This window comes from Salmo salar, chromosome ssa02 (assembly GCF_905237065.1).
Source record: "Salmo salar chromosome ssa02, Ssal_v3.1, whole genome shotgun sequence".
In the NCBI taxonomy this organism is placed as follows: Eukaryota; Metazoa; Chordata; class Actinopteri; order Salmoniformes; family Salmonidae; genus Salmo; species Salmo salar.
Window position 1 is genome coordinate 58,429,297 of NC_059443.1, and position 19,633 is coordinate 58,448,929.

At 42.5% G+C, this 19,633-nt stretch overlaps 2 protein-coding genes across 2 annotated transcripts in view; one reads left to right on the forward strand and one right to left on the reverse strand.

Moving 5' to 3' along the window:
* Positions 1-305: 305 nt before the first annotated feature.
* On the reverse strand, positions 306-5,034 carry LOC106587096 (TBC1 domain family member 24). Its single transcript, XM_014175062.2, has 8 exons — positions 4,350-5,034; positions 3,738-4,113; positions 2,893-3,549; positions 2,397-2,552; positions 1,565-1,628; positions 1,374-1,472; positions 841-1,162; positions 306-503 (listed from the first exon to the last, which is right to left on the reverse strand). The coding sequence occupies exons 1-8, from the start codon at positions 4,777-4,779 to the stop codon at positions 325-327; spliced, it is 2,283 nt and encodes a 760-aa protein (XP_014030537.2). The 5' UTR covers positions 4,780-5,034; the 3' UTR covers positions 306-324.
* Positions 5,035-6,163: 1,129 nt separating this feature from the next.
* The window catches only part of LOC106587090 (syntaxin-8), a 43,370-nt gene continuing 29,900 nt past the window's right edge, over positions 6,164-19,633 (forward strand). Inside the window, exons 1-6 of the mRNA XM_014175048.2 lie at positions 6,164-6,420; positions 7,023-7,122; positions 8,837-8,931; positions 9,257-9,367; positions 14,336-14,466; positions 17,826-17,918. Coding sequence (XP_014030523.1) covers positions 6,404-6,420; positions 7,023-7,122; positions 8,837-8,931; positions 9,257-9,367; positions 14,336-14,466; positions 17,826-17,918 — 547 coding nt within the window. The 5' untranslated portion in view covers positions 6,164-6,403. The remainder of the gene's footprint in view (positions 6,421-7,022; positions 7,123-8,836; positions 8,932-9,256; positions 9,368-14,335; positions 14,467-17,825; positions 17,919-19,633) is intronic.

Sequence of the window (19,633 nt, forward strand, 5' to 3'; positions counted from 1 at the left end):
ACCTGTTTTTGCTTTGTCATTATGGGATATTGTGTGTTGATTGATGAGGGGAAAAAATGATTTAATAAATTTTAGAATAAGGCTGTAACGTAACAAAATGTGGAAAAAGTCAAGGGGTGTGAATACTTTCCAGAATGCACTGTAAAAACCCAATTTAGTTTAGCCTATGGATCATTGGCATCCACACACATAACTAAGTTGAATTGTGTGAATAGAAAATATTTCATTATAAACATTAAGAAAAATACAGTCTAATCAAATGGACAACACAATTAGGAGAAACCAGTTCATATAAGAGGTGGAAATATATGTCAGCCTCCTCTTTTAATGAGAGTAAAAGAAGTAGTGTGAGAACGAGATGGAGTTCTGAATTCCCCACACTTCCAATGACCGGATCTTGAAGTGTCTCTTGCAGAGAGGGGCGCTCTCAAAGGTGTCACATTGCTCCGTGTAGCCCCCCTCCAGATCAGCCTGGAGACAGAGAGCGTGACCCCCATCGCCACCTGGCGAGACAAACACATCACACTCACTGTAAAAGATGTCAGCATTGAATTTACAGTAATAACAGCAGCCCACTTCAAGCTGCTGCACTTCTCAGTAATGTTGACATCGACACAAAGAATACAAAGGGTGGATACAAAGAATATGCCATGTGAGAAACCCTAAGCTGTTTCCCCTACCACCATTGTCAAAGTCGCTGCAAAAACTCTTGTACGTGGCAAGAATGCTCCTTAGGCCATCAGGCCTATTCAGGTTTCAGAAGGTTGTTGATCACTCTTTGTGACACTCTACCAATGACAATGAACAGCAAACACTTTAGCATACATATGAGCAGCTTACCAATGACTAGCCTCTCGTGGTCTCCGGCGATGAACATGAAGGCCCCTTGTTCCTTGGCCCTCTTGGGTGAGGGGGAGAGAGGTCCGGGGGAAGAGGTGGTGAAGGGAATGGTCAGGTAGCTGGGGTCCTGGAGGATCCCGGCTGGACAGGTCAGGGTGGTGAGGTTGGTCGTAGAGGTGGTGGAGACTGGGGTAGAGGAGGAGTCCTCTTTACCAGAGGAAGTGTATACACAGACCCTAGCAGCTCGAAGGTCTGGAGAAGGTTCTCTCTTGGCTGTAATGTGAACCACAGCCCGTTGGTAGCGCTCCATGCCTGGACGAAGCTGAAAGAACAACGAATTAAGAACAATGAACAATTCAGTTCCTGAATTGGCTGATTGACTTGTGAAAGGAATGGAGCCTGTGTTCTTCTACGGCATGATCCGTAAAGATTTCAACCAGTATTTGTTTACGCTAACACAATTGTTCAGAATCAAAGGAAAAAATATTTGCAAAATCAGCTATTTCAGATCTGTAGATTGTCATTTCTCTCACCGTGAAAACAAAGCTCTCCCCAGTCCCAAAATACGCAGGTTCTTCTGAATCATACTTTTTTCGCTGAATCAAATCTGTCGACAGGAAGGCACCACAGACCTGTGGAGTGACACAGGGGTAAGAAGTCTGCATAGAATCTAGTTGAGTGTCAAAAAATAGACAAAAAAGGTTGTCTGCTACTGTAAACTCACCTCTTCATCCACAGTTTTCAGAAGCAAGATGGCTGGCTCATGCCCCTCAACACGGGAATAAAATCTTTAAATGAGAAAAAAATGTAATTACTACTTTAAGCACGGACAGTGAACAATGGCAATGCAACTTGTAATGTTTTTAGACAACGGTTATTCAACAATCCCAACCCCTTGGAATGTCTTTATGGGTGTGAAAGGTCAAAGTTCACTGGATGGGTCACATCCTGGTCAGGGTCAGACTTTTAATTGGGGTCAACACATCCTGTCACGACCACCCTGTGTATGGCTAGAACCAATTCAATTCAGCATGTCTGCTGAGGCAGGTACGTGTCAGTGCAGTGACAAGGGAAAGTCAGAGAATCCCAATCAAACTCTTTGAAGGACATCAGAGATTCCTCATAGTGTAGAAAAATAACTATTGGCGTCTCAACGTTTTGACTAGCTCTAGGACGAGACAACAGCCAGTAATTGTGACATAGGTATTCAGAGCATTTCTAAACGGATTTGCAAGTGCTGATGAATATTATCTACAACATTTTCTCCTGACAGACCAACAGAACACTTCTAAAGACATGAATAACTGTTATTAACCGATGCCACGTTAACTGTTCCAGCCAACAAACTGGAGGACACTTGGTCATGCACCTTAAAAGGCAATAATGTTGTTGATTCTAACAACACAGCCTTTCACTATTATGTAACTGAACCATAAGGTGAGTTTATACAGCTCTGGGCTGTTGAATTTACTGTAGACAGTTCTGGGCTGCTGAATGTACATGTCTTCACTACTTGATCCACTACTAAGGTAAAATAGTGAATAAAAGTCACTTACGAGGCCAGGCTTCGGCCATGTTCGTTGGTGCTGAACAGCTTTTTTGGATTGAAGAGGGCAAAGCGTTCAGGGATCCAGGCCCAGACAATCCTCATCTCTGTCCCCGTGACAACGCTGGAGCTGAAGCTGTCAAAATCCACTACCTGGCATGACTGCCTTTATGGAGGAACAGAAACAGTTTCAGAATGTAAATATTTATTTTGAAGTGTATCTTCAGATTACAGATTAATATAAAGGAACTCAGAAAGTTAAGAGCTGTAAACTGTTTATAGTTCAAAAGGATACAGTATCTAGGAATAGTTTGATAGAACGACTGTAGCATCTCTATAACAAACTGAGCTGGAAGTAATCTGTCGTAATCATCCTATGAGGAGTAGGGCTGACTTGGTGACGGCTTGCTATCTTTTGTTTTCCATTAACAGAGAGTGGACCAATTAGATGTTCAACAAGAGTAGAAACATTTTCTGGAAGAACTCCCTTTGACCAACAGCCTCACCTCTTCTGGTGGATACTGATGCCCTTCTGCATGAGCGAGTCCTTGTTAGCGTTGAACAGTAGGTTGAGCTCCCTCCGTGTGGCCAGTTGGATGCTGAAGGCCCTCTCCAGCAGCTTCTCCGTCGTACAGTGACGCGCCACGTTCTCCACAAAGCTCTTCATGTCTCGCCTGAAGTCCTCCACGTCGGCGACACGAGATGAAACCGAGACCTTGTACAAGCTGAGAAGAGCCAGAGCCACCCTGTAGAGAACCTTATAACCCTCCAGAAGATAGACATCCAGGACCCTCATAGCGTATGTGAAGGGGAGGTCGGCAAAGATCCACATGATCCAATCGGAGTAGAACTCAAAGAGGTTCTGGTGGGAGCTGGCGATGAGCTTGCGGATGCCGCGGCAGTACTTGTTGGCCAGGTCGCCGAAGGTCATGCAGGAGGCCCGGTAGGTGAGGAAAGTCTGGTCAATATAGCGCTTGTTGGGGTCATTGTAGGCGATGAGGCGGCAGATGCTGTGGAAGCACTCTGCTTCATCTTCGCTGAAATGCAGAAGGAGAGCCACCAAGGCTGGGAGGATTGGGCAGAAGTTGATGTCCGGGAGGTGCTTGCCGATGCAGAGGAGGACCTTTTTGACAGAATTGAGACCAGCTTTGTTGAGGCAGTACCTGTGGGTGGGAAGAAGAACAAAGACACTTGCTATGTTATCATGTTATGAGCATAACATGATGTACATGCAATATTGGAAAAAGCATGATAATCTTCCAATTTTCCTATCAAAGTTTAATGACTAAAATGATTTGATCATGATTTGATCATCTGAACCGTTTTTCTCTGATAGCTTCATAGTCAGTACCTGGGGATCACACCATCATCCATGTACTCAGGGAACGGGTGTGTGCTCATCTTCTGCTCCCCAAAGAGCACCTTGGCCACATCCTGGTAACGATCTCGATCCAGTTTGATGGACCTGCAGTTGATACCATGAATTATATGATAGTAGGCCTTGGCCCTCAGTGTATGGGGCATGGCCCAGAACCCTGATCGACCCATGGTCTTCAGCTCCTGGTGGTCCGACTTCAGGATCCTCTGGTAGCGCTCTGAAGCTTCAGGGTCGATCTTCTCCCAGTCCACAAACTGGCCATACTTCATGCCAGAGCAGGAGCTGATCTCCCAGTTGTCTGATTCAGAGATGGTCATCATGGGTACACCCTTCAGACTGCCTCTTCTGCCTGTTGGAGAGAGGAAGAAAGAAATTAATAAATTGATTATTTCATAAATGATTATAAATCTGTGTTCATCCACAGTAACATTCCTGTTTTGGATTAAGTACACTGTGTTTGTGCATATTCTGCATTTCTCCCCCTCTGTTCTTCATATAACACCAGGCATATGGCAAAATATTTTTTTTAAATATACATAAATAAACATAAATTGGACACTTTTAAACATACTGTAATTTGCATACCATTGAGATCTCTGCATGGCAAGTGTTTGTTGGTGTTGGACTTGGATCTCTTGGAGTTGAGCCGAGTCATGATCCCCTGATTCCCATCTGCACTACTCTTCTCCTTCTTCCCGTCCCCACTCTTCTCCAGGGAGTTGGATCTCGGCCTCATGGCGTTGGACCTGGTCAAGTTCTCCTCTCTGTAGAGCTCAGACGTCTCGTAACTATAGAATGACCTGGAGCGTGGCCTGACAAAGTTCTCATCTGTTGCCGTCTCTACGCCATACTTTTTGGCATCCTCTGGGCTGTAGTAGGAATGGGACCTGGGTCTTCTTAGTCTGGCTGCTGAGCTCAAGTCCTGGTCCTGGTCAGTGGTTGTTTCCATAGGAGACTGGTCTAAACTTAAAGTCCCACAGGTGGAGAACTTGGGCGTTCTTGAAACATGGATCATGCTGTCTGGTACAGTATTCTCCTCTGCAAATGTCAAGTTCTCCTCTATATCAATGACAAGACAGTCTCCAGTGGCGGTATACTTCCCTTGTCATGTTTTTCATCTGAGTGCCTTGTGGATGTAGGTTTCCTACACAGTTGTCAGTTGGTCAGGTGACCAGCACAGAAAGTGATATGGGTTTGTTTGCAGTGTTTTTGTGTATTCTGAGTGGAAAATTCCTCTGACTTAAGTTCCATTACTGTAGCGACAAGGAATGCCTCCTTTCTTCGACTTCCAACACCAGCGGACAGCAACGAATGAACTAGGGCAATAAAATCAAAACATCAATGAAGTGGCAGATGATTGTTTCATTTGATAATAGGCTACTGTGTAAAGGACAGTCTCCATTGCCATATATGGGCAGTGAATGGCTATGCTATTATTTTCATACGCACTTAGACATATCAGAATATGTATGAAAATCATGATGATACAGACTTGAGTGTTCTCACAAAGCCTGTATCCTACTTTTAACCAGTTTATCTTCCTGGGTTTATCTGGTATTGTATCTGGTATCTGGGTTTGCCTGGGTTTATCTTTTGTTGTTATTTTACGTTTATGGCAACATTTAGCAAAAAACATTAAAGATTATTTTACTTTCCAAGTCTTTTCAGAGGGGTTGGGTTAAATGCGCAAGACCCATCTCAGTTGAATGCATTTTCCTTTCCCTTCCCTTTTCCTAGAGGAACACAGTTCTATGAAACTGTTTTATTGGAAAACATGGGCGTGCCAAAGGATCGCCTCTATTCCTAGAATTAGCAAAGGTCATCATTTCACACAACAGATATTGTTTTGATCAAAACACACATTGTTTTGCTATGGAACAAAGAAACTTCTGTAAATAGATCAATTTAAATGGGGGCTTACATGTTGTTGAGGAAAAACAAACTCAGTGCCTATCTTGATGATTGAAGGAGCTGTAGCCTACAGTATGTTTATACTAGTAGAGGTCATAATCCTAACATAATGTTACAATAAGGACTTCCATATCACTAGACAAACAGGGGGCAACGTGAGGCAATGTTGACATTTTCCAGATTTCAAAATCAACAAAACATGAGCAGTGGTTATGTCGACCTTTATTGACCTTAATTCCACCAAAACAAAAATAATTACATTGCTGGCTGTCGCCAAGGCCACACAGCCACAGCTCTATAAATAAATAGAAACAAGTGAAGTCATAATATTTATTATAAATTGTTTGGATATTGTCTTTTATTTACAAAAAATGTATGAATGGATGACCGAGCCTAAGAGGGTAGATACACATCAACACAGTGACAGAGACTGGATGGAACATTTGTAAACTGTGAATTAACATTTGGTTTGCAGGCTACAGTGAGTCTGGTGTGGGACTTGGGGACACCAGCAGCTCTGTCAGAGAGGAACATTACAATTTATTTGATTTGGATTCATTTGATCAGCTTCTCATCAAAGCAACATCGAGGTTACAGTAAACGATTCATGACTGAAAGTTTGTTACTCACAGGACACCACCCTGACGTCACACCCAAACAGGAAGTGCTCCCTGCTTATCAATTTATGGAGTAAATATCGACAAATTCATTAATTATAAGTGGTTAACATGTCTCAAGATCCCTGGTAAGCAGCTTTTAAGATGGAAATTATGAGTATATTTAAGATGGCATTTGGATAAAATATAGAAATACGTCTTCAAACCTATATATTTGTTTTATTAGCTAGATAGTTAACGTTAGCTACAGTAACAGTAACTCGCGTCCCTTTAACCAGCTACTTTTATTTCCATTGATAGTTGACACGACATTAATTACAATGCACTTTCGCTGAAAACAATATACTGTATGCAGGGTTATGACTTAAGTAGCTAACTAGCTAGCTAGCTAATTTATCTAACGTTACTAGTAGCTATGATGAGGAACAAATTGTCGTCACATGATGACATCTCAAGCAGAAAGATCTTGTGATTTAGATTGAGTACCACCAAGAACTCAAATGCCACAGCTCCAGTGCTGAATAACAGTTAGTCTAAACTTGAGACAAAGCTGGCCACACTCAATCAGCCCAAAACAATTGTTTTGTTTGTTGTTATTATTAAACCTTGAAGATTTGCAGCATTTTCTTTTGAACTGGCTTTATTATAGTGGTTCATACACTAAATATTTTAACCACATATACAACTATAGCACTACTCACGATAATTGTATACCAACCTGGTTTTGTAGGTTACAGAATTATGATGCCACTTGCCGCCTTGTCCAAGAAATTGCAGAGAACATTCATGAAAGAAACAGACTACAGAGGACAAGAGAGAGTCCTGCAAAGGTAAGTGTTGATACTACGATGACAAACTGCTAAACTACACATTTGTTTCCTCAAAAGTATATAGCAGTGCCTTCAGAAATTATTCATATCCCTTGACTTATTCCACATTTTGTTGTGTTGCAGCCTGAATTCAAAATGTATTGAATAGATTATTTCCCTCAACCATCTACTATACACACAATATCTCATAATGACAGTGAAAACATGTTTTTAGAAATGTTGGCACATTTTTTTTAATGAAATACAGAAATATATCATTTACGTATGTTTTCAAACCCCTGATTCAATACTTTGTAGAAGCACCTTTAGCAGTCTTTTTGGAAAAGTCTCTAAGAGCTTTGCACACCTGGATTGTAAAATATTTGTCCATTATTCTTTTAAAAATTCTTAAAGCTCTGTCAAGTTGAATGTTGATTATTACTAGACAGACATTTTTAAGTCTTGCCATAGATTTTCAAGCCGATTTAACTCAAAACTGTAACTACGCCAACCAGGAACATTCAATGTTGTCTTGGTAAGCAACTCCAGTGTATATTTGGCCTTGTGTTTTAGGTTATTGTCCTGCTGAAAGGTGAATTAATCTCCCAGTGTCTGGTGGAAAGCAGACTAACCCAGGTTTATCTATAGGATTTTGCCTGTGATTATAGCTGTATTCCGTTTCTTTTTATCCTTTAGTCCCTGCCGATGACAAGCATACCCATAACATGATGCAGCCACCACCATTCTAGAAAATATGAAGAGTGGTACTCAGTGATGTGTTGTGTTGGATTTTCTCGAAACATAATGCTTTCTATTCAGGACAAAACTTTTATTTCTTTGGCACATTTTTTGCAGTATTAAGTGCCTTGTTGCAAACAGGATGCCTGATTTGATTTTAAAAAATTCTTTGCAGGCTTCCTTTTTTCACTCTGTAATTTATGTCAGTATTGTGGAGTAACTACAATGTTGATGCATCCTCAGTTTTCTCATATCACAACCATATTAAACTCTAACTGTTTTAAAATCACCATTGGCCTCATGGTGAAATCCCTGAATGGTGTCCTTCCTCTCCGGCAACTGAGTTAGGAAGGACGCCAGTATCTTTGTAGTGACTCGTGTATTGACACACCATCCAAAGCCTAATTAACTACCTCACCACACTCAAAGGGATATTCAGCGTCTGCTTTTTAAAATTGTACACATCTACCAATTGGTACCCTTCTTTGCGAGGCATTGAAAAACCTCCCTGGTCTATGTGGTTGAATCTGTGCTTCAAATTCACTGCTCGATTGATGGACCTTACAGATAATTGTTACAGATAATTGTATGTGTGGGGTACAGAAATGGCGTAGTTATAAAAAAAATCATGTTAACCACTTTTATTGAACAGTGAAATAGTACATGCAACTTATTCTGCGATTTGTTAAGCACATTTTTACTCCTGAACATATTTAGGCTTGCTATAACAAGGGGTTGAGTACCTGACTCAAGACATTTCAGCTTTTCATTTTGTATTAATTGCTAACATTTTCTACAAACAAAATTCTACCTTGACATTATGGGGTGTTATTGTGTGTAGATCAGTGACACAAAATCTCAATGTAATCCATTTTAAATTCACGCTGTAACACAACAAAATGTCAAAAAAGTAAAGGAGTGTGAATATTTTCTGAAGGCACTGTAGCTACTGTATTTCATGCTTAGGAATTGATTGTAGAAGTGTTTGTCTGTCCAGATGAACATGACACTGCGAGCGTCGCTACAGAAGCTGAAACAGAACATCAACCAGCTCAGAGAGAGTTTGCTCCGGGTCTCGTCCTCCCGGCGCATGTATCCTTCCTTTCACCACATGATCACTGGTCCTCCTGGTCATGTGACTGATGACACGCAGCACAGTGCCCCAAACCGGTTTGGTTTCACGTTCATGACACTGCAGTGTAGTTGTATGTGAAGGTCCTGTATGTAAAGGTCCTGTAGAGGGCAGTGTTTTGTAAGAAAAATGCATCAATCATTCACTCTCTGCAATGAAAATCTGTGATTTGCATTGTCTGATACTTTATAGATGAATGTTAGTCCATTTCCTATCATGTTGTGGGGTCTAAATTATGTATTTTTTTTTACCATAATCTCGACCTTAATACAACCGCCCCTCCAGAATGCAGTCGGAAGCCGATCGGAGACAGAACCTTGTTGACGACCTGGTCACCAGGGACAAGCAGCTAAATGCCACGTTCAAGGGTGACGTTACACAGCCAGAACCCTCGAGGTATTTCTCCCTCTTATAGTTCATTAAGTATATGTCATTCACACACACACACACACACACACACACACACACAGCTCATTAAGTCTCCTTTTAGCATACGCCACTCAAAGTGAATGTAAATGGACCAGAACCTGAACATCAGTCATAGGCAATTGGGGATGCACAAAAGCCCATCCTGCCAGCGGAGAACTATCTCTTTCTATCTGCTAGTGCTGCCAATTAATCAGAGTCTTGACTTTGTCTCAGCCCAGATGTGTCTAAAGGGTCTATCGGATCCACGGTCACTAACTTTGTGTGCAAAGAAAGTCTTTGGACTTCCGTACGACCTTTTGTCTGAGCCCATTCGACGCCTTTGGAAGTCTAGTCTGCCATATTGGGGCCGGCGCAGGGCAGTTGACTTCTAAATCGCTCAGTTTCTCATTCATCAAGAGGCTTTGCTTGCCTTGCACTGGTGATCACACGCTTGGCACTTCCCGAAACTGGTACACTGAGGCTCAGTGAGAAAATTAAAGGGGTCGGATGTGCAACCCAAGCTTTTTCGAGTTTATAGTTTATCACTCTCCGCTGAGCTCATATCCTCATCCTGTCATCCTCATCTGCCAGTGGACCAATCAAAGCACTGGACGCCACTGGCTATATCCTGTATTCTCATATTATTCTTAATTGTAGTGACAGCTCTGTACAGGAGCTTAGGAAAACACTTTGGAAAATGGTCATTACTTAGCATCGGGCATGACCTGCTCCAGCCCAGGTGACATATATTTGGACAGCCAGGAGGTGAAATGAATGACGCTCACTCAGTGGTAACGGCATGGACTTCCGCTGTCAGGGTTTGAGTATGTTTTGTATGTGAAATTAAATGAGGGTCAAACCCCATTCATTTGACAGGATTGTGTACAGAGGTTTTCAATTTAACTTCAAGGAATAGTGGAATGGCCGTGTGTGGTAAAAGTGAGGTAAAACTCAGGCTCAGTCATCGATTGATCAAATTAGCAGACTTTAGAAACGTTAACTATTTTCTTATCAGTCTGATCGGAGACTGCTCCGTTTATACATGTTTTACAGACTTTCTTGTTTGGATTAATCCACTTAGGGGCTGAAAGAGGCGAGGAATATCTTTTTATAAGTCCCACACCGAATTACGAGCATTGGTGGCCCATATCTAAATCAAATGGCAACTAATGAATTACACTGTTGATCTTTCTCATGTGATCTAACAGTTTCAAGTTTCCCCGGGAAAATATACAGCACCAGTCAAAAGTTTGGACACACCTACTCATTCCAGGGTTTTTCTTTATTTTTTACTATTTTTGACATTGTAGAATAATAGTGAAGACATTAAAAAATATGAAGTAACACATATGGAATCATGTAGTATCCCAAAAAGTGTTAAACAAATCAAAATATATTTGATATTTTTTCTTCTTCAAAGTAGCCACCTTGATGACGGCATGTAGCCTAGTGGTTAGAGCGTTGGGCCAGTAACCAAAAGGTTGCTAGATCAAATCGCCGAGCTGACAAGGTAAAAATCTGTTGTTCTGCCCCTGAACAAGGCAGTTAACCCACTGTTCCTAGGTCGTCATTTTAAGTAAGAATTTGTTCTTATCTGACTTGCCTAGTTAAATAAAGGTTACATTTAAAAAATGACAGCTTTGCACACTCTTGGCATTCTCTCAACCAGCTTCACCTGGAATGCTTTTCTTTCCTTCTTAATGCTTTTGAGCCAATCAGTTGTGTTATGAAAAGGTAGGTGTGGTATACAGAAGATAGCCCTATTTGGTAAAAGACCAAGTCCATATTATGGCTAGAACAGCTCAAATAAGAAAAAAGAAATGACAGTCCATCATTACTTTAAGACATGAAGGTCAGTCAATCTGGAAAACTTCAATAACTTTTAAAGTTTCAGTGCTATGATGAAACTGGCACTCATGAGGCCCGCCACAGGAAAGGAAGACTCAGTGTTACCTCTGCTGTAGAGGACAAGTTCATTAGTTACCAGCCTCAGAAATTGCAGCCCAAATAAATGCTTCACGTAGTTCAAGTAACACTCACATCTCAATATCAACTGTTCACAGGAGACTGCGTGAATCAGGCCTTCATGGTCGAATTGCTGCAAGACACCACTACTAAAGGACACCAATAAGAAGAAGAGACTTGCTTGGGCCAAGAAACACAAGCAAGCGACATTAGGCCAGTGGAAATCTGTCCTTTGGTCTGATGAGTCCAAATTTGAGATTTTTGGTTCCAACCGCCATCTTTGTGAGACACAGAGTCGGTGAACGGAGGATCTCCGCATGTGTGGTTCCCACCGTGAAGCATGGAGGAGGAGGTGTGATGGTGTGGGGGTGCTTTGCTGGTGACACTGTCTGTGATTTATTTAGAATTCAAGGCATACTTAACCAGCATGTCTACCACAACATGCTGCAGCGATACGCCATCCCATCTGGTTTGCGCTTAGTGGGACTATCATTTGTTTTTCAACAGGACATTGACCCAAAACACCTCCAGGCTGTGTAAGGGCTATTTGACCAAGAAGGAGAGTGATGGAGTGCTGCATCAGATGACCTGGCCTCCACAATCACCCGACCTCAACCCAATTGAGATGGTTTGGGATGAGTTGGACTGCAGAGTGAAGGAAAAGCAGACAACAAGTGCTCAGCATATGTGGGAACTCCTTCAAGACTGTTGGATAAGCATTCCAGATGAATCTGGTTGAGAGGATGCCAAGAGTGTGTAAATCTGTCATCAAGGCAAATGGTGGCTACTTTGAAGAATTTCAAATATAAAATATGTTTTGATTTGTAACACTTTTTGGGTTACAATATGATCCCGTATGTGTTATTTCATAGTTTTGATGTCTTTCACTATTATTCTACAATGTAGAAATATAGAAACCCTTGAATGAGTAGGTGTGTCCAAACTTTTGACTGGTACTGTATTTTGATGTACTGTGTATTCTGTACTTTGATGCTGATGTGGGGTGGGTGGATGATTTCAGAGGGGGTGGGTAGTGGGTAGGTAGGCCTGGCACTCGGTGTGTGGTCTTTGGGGTGGGTGGGTATTAGCCTCGCTTGGATAACCTAAGCTGTTCAATTTTTTCGAGGAGAGGGGTTGGTCCGGGATAAGGGGGCTTATTTTATTTGTGAAACAATACATTAGAGAGATTAGCCTCTAATCAAGCAAAGGGACACGGCGCCACCATTTTGAAAGCTCACTGCTCCCCTGACCCACATTGGAACACCCCCAAGCCCCTTACTGCCCCTTTTCCCTTTATCAATCTCTCCTTATTTTTTCATTTTTTTTTAACCTTTTATTTAACTAGGCATGTCAGTTAAGAACAAATTCTTATTTACAATGTCGGCCTACCAAAAGGCCTCCTGAAGGCGACGGGGGCTGGGATCAAAAAATAAATAAATAAATAGGATAAAACACACATCACAACAAGAGAGACACCACAACACTACATAAAGAGACTTTATATTTGATCACTCCTGCAACAAGTTGAAATGAGTTAAATCGGCCCTGTCCGAGTTAGAGCCTCAGAGGCCTGTCTGTCTGTCGGGTCCTCGGCGGCGGTGGAGTGTGATACGGGCTGCCCAGAGATGCCTGATTAAGTTGGCGGGCCCCAGTGGGCGGTTAATTGGATAAGCTTTAATCTTCACACGGCGGGAGGAAGTGGAGATACGCCACGCGGTAGGATAGTTACCAAACATGTCAGAAAGATTAGCTTAGCGCTGGCTGCCGACCTTGTCTCGCCCGGCCACCGCTGCTAAGTAAGCTGGGCCAAGGAGTAAAGAGAGGAAGTTGGGGTGCTTCAAACTTCACACTCGCCCTCGGAAAGAGGAAGGAAGGAGGTGGCGTCATGGCGCCATGCTTGACACACATCACAACCAACTTTGAGCGCCAATTTTGGACAACCTGTCCTATCCTATACCAGCGTAAGGAGAGGCACTTCATAACGTCAACAAGTATACCTAATTGAGGTTTCTGATCACACCATTACTTTACCTGGTGACATTGTGGTTTGTTATGAGCCTGGAATCACATCTACAATTACATATTTTTGATGAGCTGTATGATATTGTAGTAAATGGGCTTTGTTAAGGGAAGTGGAGGAGATTTTAAGTGCCTACTTCTGACTGCCAATGGCTACAATCCTAATTTCCCTGACAGCCAATGGCTGTCTCCCAAGGTCCCCTGACAGCCAATGGCTGTCCCCCAAGGTTCCCTGACAGCCATTGCCAGTCCTCCAGTCTGTCCAGTCAGCTCTGTCTGAGGTGAATTGCTGGACCTGGGTCTGACCAGTAGGTGACACTGTCTTGACGGACGGGATTGATCTATCTGTACTAACAGAGACCTTGACACTTCACCGCAACACAACCTCGGGGTCTGAGGCAGCCTCAGACAGCTTTTTCCCATTACCAGAAAAATAGCTCGAAACCACACCACAGTGTTAAGCGCTACACAACACAACAAGAGCACTCTTTTGTGTGTGTGTGTGTGTGTGTGTGTGTGTGTGTGTGTGTGTGTGTGTGTGTGTCAGTTAGAGTGAAACCCGACTGGAAACTTGAGGGCCTGTGGCTGTGTATGATTAGCATGCAGTGTTTACATGTCGAACAAGCCAGTCCTAGTTTTTTTTTTAAAGCAACAAAACATATCTGCTTCCTTGTTCAGAACGTAAAAACCAAACAAGAAAATAAATAAGCCTTGTCTCATCTGAAGGTTTCTGAAGGGAAGGAAATGTTACAAACGTCAACATCAGATGAGTAACATGAGTGTTACAGATGTAACTTCTTGCTACAGAGGTTGCACGCGTGTCCATTGTACCATGTTTATTCGCGAAGCCGAGGGTTGACGATGCGCGTCAGTTGTTCGGACGTGTGTCCCGGTCAGGTGATTGACAGGTACAGGGAGTGCGTTCGCTACACCGTTGGCATGCTGATCATATTGTTATGTGACATTCCCCAGGTCGACCCTGATGGCGGGGGCGGGTGGAGAAGGAGGGGCCGCGGCCAACCCCTGGCTGGTCAACGAGCCAGAGGAGACCAGGGGCCTGGGCTTCTCCGCGATCAAACAGCAGCAGCAGCACATCATCGAAGGCAAGGTTACACAACGTTCAGATAGAAGTGTATGGTGTAGAACTGTCAGGTAGACTAGGGGGTGTTGTCAGCTCTATTCATTGTATATCTATCTGCAACGGTCAGAACGTTTCACATCACTGATTCTGAATAGACCCCTGATCAGATCTAGGATTAGCTTGTACCTTCAGAGTCCTAACTTTACCCATTAGAGGAGTGGGATGCAAAACTGACCTGTGATCAGTGCCTCTAGTAGGAAACACAGAGGTGGCGGTCCTCCTCGAGGCTGCACCTTGATAACTAAATCCACACTGCCACAGGATGAGGTGAACACAGTAACTCACGTTCAGCAGATTCGTTTTCCCTGCCTCTCCCAGTTCCTAAATCGTTTCCACATGGACTGTAACTGCAACATCCAGGCTGATCCTAGTACAATTCACCTGAATCAACATGACTCTCCTCTGTTATGTCTCTATTACGGTTCTGGCTGCGATCTGGCTATTGTCAGTTTGTCAGTATTGTGGGGATACAGTGAAACCGCATCAAGGTTTTGAGCCCCCATTGGGATTTCCGGATGGAAGTTTAGGGCCTATAGTGAGCGACCAAATCTGTGGTCGCCCAGATTCCTGTGGTGGTGTCAGTGTCAAATACAGAGACAAGGGTTTTTCTCCTCTCCTCACCAATTCCCTGAACGCCATGAAGCACATACTAAAACCTGGACAAACTCAGTGTAACACTACTCTGTAAAATTGTGATTGAGAATGATAGTTTCCCACAAGTTATATATCCATCTCTTTCACAAAGTCACTGTTCAGCTGCCCCTCTCTCCTTTTTCACCCTGTACAGTTAGAACAGATAGAATAACAGAAGTCAGGCTGAGGTGTGTGTGCGCGCGTGCATGTTTGTTTGTGCGTAAATGCGTGTCTTTGTCGTGTGTGTGTGTGTGTGTGTGTGTGTGTGTGTGTGTGTGTGTGTGTGTGCGTTTTAAGTGCTGAGTGAGTCACCTGTAGCACGCTGCCCCCTAGTGTTGCTCCCCAGTGCTAAACCCCAGTAGAGTCATTCCTTCTCACCAAATGGTTGCCCTGTGAAATCAGTGCACGAAATTGCTCCCCCTCTACCAATGGGTCATTAAAGAGGAATTTCGGCATGTCTTTCTACTTTTACCACCTCACCGCTGCTACATTTGACACATTTTTGTGTGGATGCGTAATGTGCTCTTTGTATGTGAGTTGGATGGGGTTTTCCTTATTGTGGGTTGTTTATTGATGAACTGTGTAATGCAGGAATCATCAACTAGATTCAGCTATGGGGCATTTTCTTTCTTCTTAAGGGGATGGTCAGGGGGACGGAATGCAATTCCAAATAATTTGTAGACTGCAAATTGACCGCAAGAAGCCCGGACGGATGTATTTCACTTATACAAATGTAAGCAAGGTTTGAAAATATTATGTTTACGATCACATATCTCTCGCTATAATGTGTGTGGATACTTTGGAACAGATTTCCAAAATGAAAATCCAGCTGATTTGGTGGTGTTTTTACAGTCTTATGTACAACAACAACTACAGCAATAAATACAAATATATACCGTGCCTTTAAAAAGTATTCACACCCCTTGACTTTTTCCACGTTTTGATGTGCAACAAGGTGGGATTAAAATGGTTTTAAGTGCACTTTTCTTTTTGTCGATGATCTTCACAAAATACTCTGTCAAAGTGGAAAAAGATTCTAACATTTGCAAAAGAAATATGAAAAATGAAACACGAATATATCTTGATTATATAAGTGTTCATCAATACATGTTACAATCACCTTTGGCAGCAATTACAGCTGTGATTATTTCTGGATAAGCTTTGCACACCTGCATTGTACAATAATTGCACATTATTCTTCAAACTTTGTCAAGTCGGTTGTAGATTGCCATTTTCAAGTCCTGTCAAAGATTTTCAAGTAGATTTAAGTCAAAACTGTAACTAGGCCACTCAGGAACATTCAATGTCGTCTTGGTAAGCAACTCCAGTGTATATTTGGCCTTGTGTTTTAGGTTATTGTCCTGCTGAAACGTGAATTTCTCTCCCCGTCTGAACCAGGTTTTCCTCTAGGATTTTGCCTGTGCCTAGCTCTATTCCATTTATTTTTATCCAAAACAATCTGTAGTCCATGCTGATGACAAGTATACCCATTACATGATGCAGCACCACCATGCTTGAAAATATGAGGAGTATGATGCGTTGTTTGATTTGCCCCAAACATAACTTTATGTCCTGAATACAAATAATTAATTTATTTACCTTTAGTGCTTTGTTGCAAACAGGATGCATGTTTTGGAATATTTGTATTCTGTACAGGCTTCTTTCTTTTCACAGTATTATGAAGTAACTACAATGTTGTTGATCCATCCTCAGTTGATCCATCCTCAGTTTTCTCCTATCACAGCCATTAAACTCTGGAACTGTTTTAAAATCACCATTGGCCTCATGGTGAAGTCCTGGAACAGTTTCCTTCCTCTCTGGCAACTGAGTTAGGAAGGACGCCTGTATCTTTGTAGTGACTGGGTGTATTGATACACCATCCAAAGTGTAATTAATAACTTTACTGTGCTCAAAGGGATGTCTGTTTTGTTTTTTTGAATGTATTTTTTTTTAAATAGGTCCCCTTCTTTTCAAGGCTTTGGAAAACATCCCTGGTATTTGTGGTTGAATCTGTGTTTGAAAATGTGTTTGAAATTCGACTGAGGGACCTTACAGATAATTGTATGTGTGGGGTTCAGAGATTAGATAGTCATTCAGAAATCATGTTAAACACTATTATTGCACACCGAGTGAGTCCAAGCAACTTATTATGTGACTTGTTAAGCACATTTTTACTCCTGAACTTATTTAGGCTTGCCATAACAAAGGTGTTGAATACTTGACTCAAGACATTTCAGTTTTCATTTTCAATTAATTTGTTAACATAAAATGTAAAAAAAATTATAATAATAATTGTGTGTAGGTCAGTGGCCCAAAAAAATCTACATTTAATCAATTTTAAATTCAGGCTGTAACACAACGAAATGTGGAAAAAGTCAAGGGGTGTGAATACTTTCTGAAGGCACTGTAGATATATACTTTTGAGGAAACAAGAATGTAGTTTAGCAGGCTGTCATCATAGTATCAACGCTTACCTTTGCAGGATTTGTATTTCTTTGCTCAGAAAAGTTGGAGGGCCAAATAAAATCACCCTTGGGCCAAATTCGGCTCACGGACCACCAGTTGGGGAACCCTGGTATAATGTATAGGTCTCTCTCTTATGGAGGCGTTCTCTATTTCTGTTTGTCTCTCTATCATGCTGAACAGGGCTGAGTTAACCCCTTTCTCTCTCTCCCTCTCTCTGAACAGTTCAGGATGCTGGGTTGGACGCGTTAGCCGCCGTCATCAGCCGACAGAAGCTGATGGGTCAGGATATAGGCAACGAGCTGGACGAGCAGAATGGTAAGGAGCGGTGTGTGTGTGTGTGTGTGTGTGTGTGTGTGTGTGTGTGTGGTACATCTACTATTGCTTCTGCGACCTACTCTGCGTCAATCAGATAAGTCCACCCTACCTTCACCCCTACAGTAAGACACAAGCTCTTTATCATATTGTGTGTGTCTCTCCCTAACAAGGGGAGGGTGTATATAGTTTATGCATAGTTCTACCAGCCACACCCCACTCCAAACCACTGTGTGAAATCAATCAGACATGCTATTATTTCAGTCATGGAACAGGGTTCAGTACCCTTTACTGGTGCTCCAAACCACCTTGGTCAGAGTCACAGAATTAAACAAAGTGTTCGTCCCAAATGGCACCCTGTTACCTACAAAGTGCACTACTTTTGACCAGATCCTTGTCAAAAATAGTGCGCCGAATAGGGTGCCATTTGGGACGGAGACGGTGTATGTCTACGGTTAAAGTGACCTCACGGTGAGCTCTCGGAAAGCGTCTAGCCGTCCTTGGAGAAGCGCTCTGCTGGTGGTGGATCTGTGACTGTGCCAGGCTATATAGTCTGGTTAGGAGGAATGTGAGCTCCTGACGCACTGTTTTAATGCGTTTGCGGAGAGAGACAAGTGCTGTCCTGGAATCAGATCCGCTTTGAGGTAATGTCTGTGTTGCTGTAAATAGCTCTGTCATAGGAGGCAGACGGCGGGCAGAAGGCAGGTCTGAGCATATCTCTCCGGTTCGTCTACAGATGGAGGCACTTGAGAAAAGGTTGTATGCCAGGTAGTCATCATCCGCCTAGCAGGACCATTAGATCTCATTGTTTCCTCAACTGTACACTCTACATCTCAACTATACATTTCTTAGTTGTAACCACAAGAGACTCCAGTGTCGCACGATTATTCGTTTTAAATGTCCAATGCAGCCGTTTTTATCTCGATATCAAATCATTTCTGGGTAACATTTAAGAACCTTACTGGGATTGTTTTCAATAAAAACCATTTAAAATGTACAAAAACACCTTTTGTGGCGAAGAACACTTTCTTCAGCAACAATTTTGCTAGGACTGTCTGGGAGTGGTCTGACTGGGGAGGGGAAAACGAAAAACTTGCTGTTATTGGCAGAGTGGTTTGGGACTCTGTTTCTTATTGGTGTATTAACTAATTTACCATCTGGTGGTGTCACCAGGCAGTCCAAACAGGCAGACATTTCAGGCTGCCTTTTCAACCAGCTCTTACACTAAAAGGGCATTAGCATAATTTTCACAGTATTATTCCAACATCCTAGTGTGGAAATATATATATAAAACACAGGGAAATCTTTTTTGACTGCACATTTCTTTAAAGGCCCCCCCAAAAAACAATCACTTGCCACTTTTGACCTTTTGTCTACTTTCAAAGCGATGTTTTCTGAGAACAGAATAGGTTAGGGCCCTCTTGATGTGTGGAGGACACCCAAAGCCCATAGGAGGCAGAGGAAGATGCTTGGTGTCACTGTATATTGACTGTAGAGCGTATAGAGTGAATGGGCTTAGTGGTCTGATAGAGGAATGTTACACGGAGTTCATTAGTTCCTGCTTGCTGTTCTTGGCATGTCCCGGGCGCACCACAACGCCACAACCCCGGGGGCCAGACAATTAGTGGGCCGTTGGACTAAATGGTGCTTTTCTTTCTCCCGCCATGAGCACAATGTGATGACATGATTGATGTTCTCTCCCTATAGAGCCCAGACCC

What these genes read in the sequence shown, in the direction of transcription:
- LOC106587096 (XM_014175062.2), bottom strand. Translation starts at nt 4,779, where the DNA reads ATGATCCATGTTTCAAGAACGCCCAAGTTCTCCACCTGTGGGACTTTA. An exon ending in ATCAGTATCCACCAGAAGAG is followed by an intron (nt 2,553 to 2,892) that starts GTGAGGCTGTTG and finishes TCCTCCATAAAG; the next exon opens with GCAGTCATGCCAGGTAGTGG. An exon ending in CCACGAGAGGCTAGTCATTG is followed by an intron (nt 504 to 840) that starts GTAAGCTGCTCA and finishes TTGTCTCGCCAG; the next exon opens with GTGGCGATGGGGGTCACGCT.